This window comes from Chionomys nivalis, chromosome 11, assembly GCF_950005125.1.
Source record: "Chionomys nivalis chromosome 11, mChiNiv1.1, whole genome shotgun sequence".
Lineage (NCBI taxonomy): Eukaryota > Metazoa > Chordata > Mammalia > Rodentia > Cricetidae > Chionomys > Chionomys nivalis.
The window spans coordinates 45,990,786-45,997,224 of NC_080096.1; the positions used below are offsets into that span (position 1 = coordinate 45,990,786).

Consider the following 6,439-nt stretch of genomic DNA (forward strand, 5'->3'; position numbering starts at 1 on the left):
TCTTTATGTAGGCATTTAGTCCTATGAACTTTCCTCTTAACACTGCTTTCATTGCATCTCATAAATTTGGGTATGTTGTGTGGTCATTTTCATTGAATTTTAGGAAGTCTTTAATTTCTCCCTTTATTTCTTCCTTGACCCACTAATGATTCAGGTGAGCATTGTTTAATTTCCATGTGTTTGTGGGATTTATGGAATTAGTGTTGCTGTTGAATACTAGTTTTAAACCATGGTGATCTGATAAGATAGTGCGGTTATTCCAATTTTTTTGTATCTATTGAGCTTCGTTTTATTACCAAGTATGTGGTCAATTTTTGAGAAAGTTCCATGAGGTGCTGAGAAGAAGGCATATTCTTTTCTGTTTGGATGGAATATTCTATAGATGTCTGTTAAGCCCATTTGAGTCATAACATCTGTCAACTCCCTTATTTCTCTGTTAATTTTTTGTCTGACTGACCTGTCCAGTGGTGAGAGGGGAGTGTTGAAGTCTCCCACAATTAGTGTATGGGGTTTAATGTATGATTTAAGTTTTAGAAGTGTTTCTTTTATATATGAGGGTGCCCTTGTATTTGGGGGCATAGATGTTCAGTACTGAGATTTCCTCTTGATGGATTCTTCCTATGACTAATATGAAATGCCCTTCTTTGTCTCTTCTGATTGATTTTAGTTTGAAGTCTATTTTGTTAGATATTAGGATAGCTACACCCGCTTGTTTCTTAATTTTATTTGATTGGATTTTTTCCCCCAACCCTTTACTCTGAGGCAACGTCTGTCTTTGAGGTTGAGGTGAGTTTCTTGTATGCAGCGGTAGGATGGATTCTGACTTGTATCCAGTCTGTTAGCCTGTGCCTTTTTATAGGTGAGTTGAGTCATTTATATTAAGAGATATTAATGACCAGTGATAACTATCACCTGTTAATTTAGTTTTCATTGTGGTAATGTTAATTTGTGTGTTTTTCCCTTCTTTGGGATTTGCTTCTGTGAGATCATCAATTATCTTTGTTTTTGTTGACATGGCCAACTTCCTTGGGTTGGAAGTTTCCTTCTAGTACTTTGTGTAGGCTGGGTTTGTGGCTAGGTATTGGTTAAATCTGTTTTTTCATGGAATATCTTATTTTGTCCTTCTATGGTGATTGAAAGTTTTACTGGGTATAGTAGTCTGGGCTGGCATCCATTGTCTCTTAATGTCTGCATAATGCTTGACCATGACCTCTGGCTTTCATTGTCTCCATTGAGAGGTCAGGTGTAATTCTGGTTAGGTCTGCCTTTATATGTTACTTGGCCTTTTTCCTTTGCAGCTCTTAATATTCTTTCTTTATTCTGTATGTTTATTGTTTTGGTTATAATTTGGTGTTCTGTAAGCTTCTTGTTTCTTCACAGGCATATCTTTCTTTAGGTTGGAAAAGTTTTCTATAATTTTGTTAAATATATTTTCTGTACTTTTGAATTAAACTTCTCCTTCTTCTATACCTATTATTCTTAGGTTTGGTCTTTTCATGGTGTCCCATATTTCCATGGATATTCTGTGTTAAACTTTTGTTAGATTTAATGTTTTCTTTGACTGATGAGTCTGCTTCCTCTATTGTATCTTCATTGTTTGAGAGTCTCTCTTCCATCTCTTGTATTCTGCTGTTTATGCTTGCATTTGTGGTTCCTGATCGTTTTCTCATGGTTTCTGTTTCTATAATTCCCTCGGCTTGTGTTTTCTTTATTGTCTCTATTTCAGTTTTCAAGTCTTGATTAGTTTCTTTCATATGTTTGATTGCTTGTTCTTGGTTTTCTTTAAGGGATTTGCTGATGTCTTCCAATTTTTTGTTTGTCTTTTCCTCCATTTCTTTGAATTTCCCATTTCCTCATTAAGAGTCTCAAACATTCTCCTGAAGTTATTTTTTTAGGCCATTTTCTTCTGCTTTATCTATATTTGGTTGTTCAAGTCATGCTGTTGTAGTGTCACTAGATTTTACTGGTGTCGTGTTGTTTTTTGTGGTGTTGTGTGTGTTCTTACCTTGTCTACTCATCTTTTCCTCTAATTGGTGTAGTTGAGGCTGTCTGTAACTCTGGCAATCAATCTTCCAGGTGCCAGTGGATCCAAGGTCAGATGGTTGCTCCTTGTGGTGCAGTCAGTGCCACGGTTCCAGTTACCCCATTGGTCACTCCATGTTCTTGGAGATCGCTCAGTGCTCCCAGGGTTTGCTCTACTCCCATGGAGTTTGCTGTCTCAGGCCTGCTCTGGCCTACATCGCTGGCTCAGACCTCTTTCTGTAACTGTCCCTCCTATGGAAGTCCCTGGCTTGGGGTTGGTCTTGCAAAGGTTGCTGGCTCCGATCTACTCCCTCAGAGGTCCCAGACTTTGGTGTGCTGGACTTGCAGAGGACCTGGCTCAGGCCTACTCCCTCAGAGATCCCAGATTCATGCCCGGACTTGCAGAGATCTCTGGCTCTGGCCCGCTCCCTCAGTGTTTGCTCCCCTGTACCTGCTCCTGTGGAGTTCGCTGTCTCACTCAGTTCTGCTCCCGTGGAGCTCACTGCCTCAGGCCTGCTCTGGCCTAGGTGACTGGCCCAGTCCTCCTTCTGCAAATGTCCCTGATCTAGATCCGTTCCTGCTCCTGTGGAGTTCACTGTCCCAGACCCACTCCAGCCCAGGTCACTGGCTCAATCCTGCTCTACGTAATAATAATTAAATAATTTTAAGAACAAATTATTTATCTTTACTTCATGTACATTGCTATTTTACTTGCATACATCTCTGCATGAGGGTGTCAGATCCCCTGGAACTGGAGTTACAGACAGTTGTGAGCTGCCATGTGAGTGCTGGGAATTAAACCCCAATCCTCTGGAGGAGCAGCTAGTGGGAAATCACTCTGTAGACCAGGCTGGTCTTGAACTCACAGAGATCTGCCTCCTTCTGAATCCCAAAGGCTGGGATTAAACCAGTGTGCCTGGCTTAAATCTTCCTTCATAGTTTGTATCTCCATATATGTTCTCTGGACTGCGTTTAGGTTAGATTTAGGATCTCCTCTCCCCTTTAAAAATTCTTTCTTCAGCTTTGTACAATCTCCTTTCCAGCTTGTTTGAGTTTTTAAACTCTCTCATTCTCCCTTTCTCTTCTCTTTCCTTTCTAGAAGGTCCTTTGCAGATCTGTTTGGACAGTTTTGTGTTGTCTCTTGTTTCCTGTTTGGGTTTACTGAACTTCATTTCTCACAACTGAAGTTTTCAAGGTAAGATGATCTCTCTTGATCTCTGGGCTTGCGCTTTAGCTGCGTAATCTCCCTCAGATAAGAACACTCTTTCCCTACTCTGGCTTGTCGGTGGTCAGGAATGAGGAGGGAGGCCACCCTCCCCACAAGTCTCATTACTAACTGCCTGGAAAACGTATCAGACTGTCATAGATTCTCCTTGTTAGTCTGCCAGACCAGACCAGACCATGTGGTTGTAAGGACATTAGATATCCTCTATTACAGTAATCCAGCTCATTGCCCTCTTCAGAATTACTTTTTGTTGGTAACTTCCTTACCAGATCACATATTTTTATTCGTACATTTCCTCATAATCTTAAAATGTAATATTCTTGAGAGCCAGGCCCTTGTATTGTTGGCTATTTTATTCTCAGGGCTTAGGAACATTCTTGGCAAATAGGAGGTGTTCAAGTATTTGCCAAATGGGTTAATATTACACACTTTCTCTTTGTATCGTGTGCCTTGTTTATTTGGAGATAGGGTCCCATGTGTATCCCAGACTAGTCTCAAACTCACAATTCTCTTTCCTTAGCTCCCAAGTGTGGGGATAACAGGTTGGTGTGTGTCACTGTTTTCAGCCACTTGAGTTGACTTCAAAAAACACAGTGTTCATAGACTTTCAGACTTCCCTAGACAATTTGATTTTTATGTAAAACCATAAAATTTAAAATATTGGAGAATAATTTAAATTAGTGAGTTTATTTACCATTAGTTAAAAAATCTTGCTTTATAGCCCAAGTGGACCCATAACTCACCAATTTCCTGCTTTAACTTCTCCCAGGACTGGGACTATAGGCATGTGTTTCACACCCAGTTCAAATTCATTTTTATGTTCTATTTTATTTGTTATTGTGTGTATGTACATGGTGTGTATATGTGTTTTGGGGGAGGGTGCATGCTGTGTGTATGTGTTTTTGCGGGAGGGTCAAAGCACTCTATGGAATTGGTTCTCTTCCTCTTCCATTACATGTTATGCTGGTTGGTCTCTGTCAACTTGACACAAACTGGGGTCATCTGGGAAGAGGGAACCTCCACTGAGAAAACACCTCCCTAAGACTGGCCCACAGACAAGTCTGTGTGACATTTCTTTAATTGGTGTAGGAGATCCCAGTCTACTGTAGGCAGCGTTACCCCTGGGCGGGCATACCTGAGCTGTATTAAACAACAAGCTGAGCAAGTCAGTAAGCAGTTCCATGGCCATCTTGTCAGTTCCTGCCTCTGGTTTCTGTCTTGAATTCCTTCCTTGGTTTCCCTCAATGATGGAGTGTGATCAGAATGTGTATGCCAAATTAACTCTTTCCTCTCCAAGTTGCTTTTGGTCAGAATGTTTTTTATCACAGCAATAGAAAACAAACTAGAGCCCATGGGTTCCAGGACTCAAATTCAGGTCTCCAGGCTTACACAGCAAGGGCCTTACTGGCTTTTAGTTAACTTTATTTTTTTCTAACTAAAAAAAAAAAAAAATCACCATAGACTATTAATCTACTAGTATATGATTTGTAGTCTATACTAACTAAGAAGAGTCAATTCAACCACCAACTCACAAGTAGTATGTCTATACCATGTGCAATATAGTCTGTTCAAGGCATAGAAGGAAAAGTCCAGCTTTTGCGGCCATATATACAGATATATGTATGTATAGATCTGGATCTCTATATATGTAATTGTCAGATCATATGTCTGGGTTTCTTTTTCAAGAAATATAGTCATTGCATCTACTTCATAGGGAAATATATCTTAAACTATATAAAACATATAGATATCTTTCCTTTAACAATTTTCATTCAGTGCAATAGTAGAAGATGGATGGGAGCATCACAGGATGAAGAGAATCAGGGTGTGGTGGTGCACACCTTTAAAAGGCACAGAAAAGGCTAAGGCAGGAGGATTATGCACCTCAGTCTAGACTACATAGCAATGCCCCATCTAAAACTTAAAAACCAGGGCTGGAGATATGGCTCAGGAATTAAGAACACCAGCTGTGCTTCTAGGGGACCCAAGTTTGGCTCCTAGTGCCTTCATTATGTAACTCACAACAACCTGTTAAGGTCTGATTCCAAGGGATCCAATGACCCCTTCTAGCATCCAAACACACACACACACACACACACACACACACACACGTTAGATACACATACATAAAATGTAATAATAAATCTTCAATAGAGGTTTGAAGAACAACTAGGAAGCACTGTCTCTATCTTGGTCTGCTTTAAAGCAGATTTTTTTTTGAAAGAAACACAATTTTATTAAAAAGAAAAATAACAAAAGGAAACCAGGACCAGAGCGTAAGGTTAGGCCATCTGGGCCTTCAGTGTCCTGGTGGTGATCTTGTCCTTTTCAATGATGTGGACAATGACGCCCATGCCCGAGACAGCATCCCCGTCCACGGCGTTCAGCATGGCTTGGGAAATGGTCTCAAACAGGTGTTCTGGATCCATGTTGGGCTCCCAGAGAGACTCGCACATCCCATACATCTGTTCGGAGCAGGTACCACTGACCACAAAGTCGTCAGTTACCATGGGGCAGCCAATGAGGTCTAGAGAGCAAATGAAGGGCTTAAAGGTCTTCGGGTCCAACTGGGCAATGACAGGCTCTGTGTAGTAGGGACCAAACCGTTTCTCATACAAGAGGTTGGCCACCATGCTCATGAGGGTGTAGGGCTTGATCTGCCGACCTTCCTTCAGCTCGTATAGGTTCAGCCAGAACTTGAGGCTCTGAGCAACTGTCTGGACGTCGGTGGCCAGCCCGGCCAAGCCTATATACAGCTTGTCACCCATGGGAAAGATCTTCTGGAAGTCTGTGGTCACCATCTGGTCCTGGATCCCGAAACGCCTGTCTGTGGCGACAGCCACACAGTTCTTTCCCTTCATGGCCATGACGGCCCCTCCGTTATAGGACATAATAGACATGATTGCGCTTTAGTAAGACTCCGATCGCCACTGCGATTCCTGTCAAAGTAGAATTTTTTTTTAAAAGCCTTAAATATGGTGGCTATGATGGCACTAAAAGATAAGCAGCAAATAGCAAATATTAAAAGATGATGTGACAGGGAATGACAAGAAGTGCAGGATAAGAATAAGGGAGAGGCCAGGCGGTGGTGGCGCACGCCTTTAATTCCAGCATTCAGGAGGCAGGGTCAGGCAGATCTCTGTGATTTCGAGGCCAGCCTGGTCTACAAGAGCTAGTTCCAGGACAGGCTCC

The 6,439-nt window shown here is 41.6% G+C and overlaps 1 protein-coding gene across 1 annotated transcript; it reads right to left on the reverse strand.

Annotated features, from left to right (window-relative positions):
• Positions 1 to 5,465: 5,465 nt before the first annotated feature.
• Positions 5,466 to 6,187, reverse strand: LOC130884066 (proteasome subunit beta type-3-like). Its single transcript, XM_057784992.1, has one exon. It carries the CDS (start codon positions 6,145 to 6,147, stop codon positions 5,530 to 5,532), a length of 618 nt encoding a protein of 205 aa, XP_057640975.1. The 5' UTR covers positions 6,148 to 6,187; the 3' UTR covers positions 5,466 to 5,529.
• Between the last annotated feature and the right edge of the window lie 252 nt (positions 6,188 to 6,439).

Coding starts and splice junctions, on each gene's coding strand:
- LOC130884066 (XM_057784992.1), bottom strand. CDS start 6,147: ATGTCTATTATGTCCTATAACGGAGGGGCCGTCATGGCCATGAAGGGA.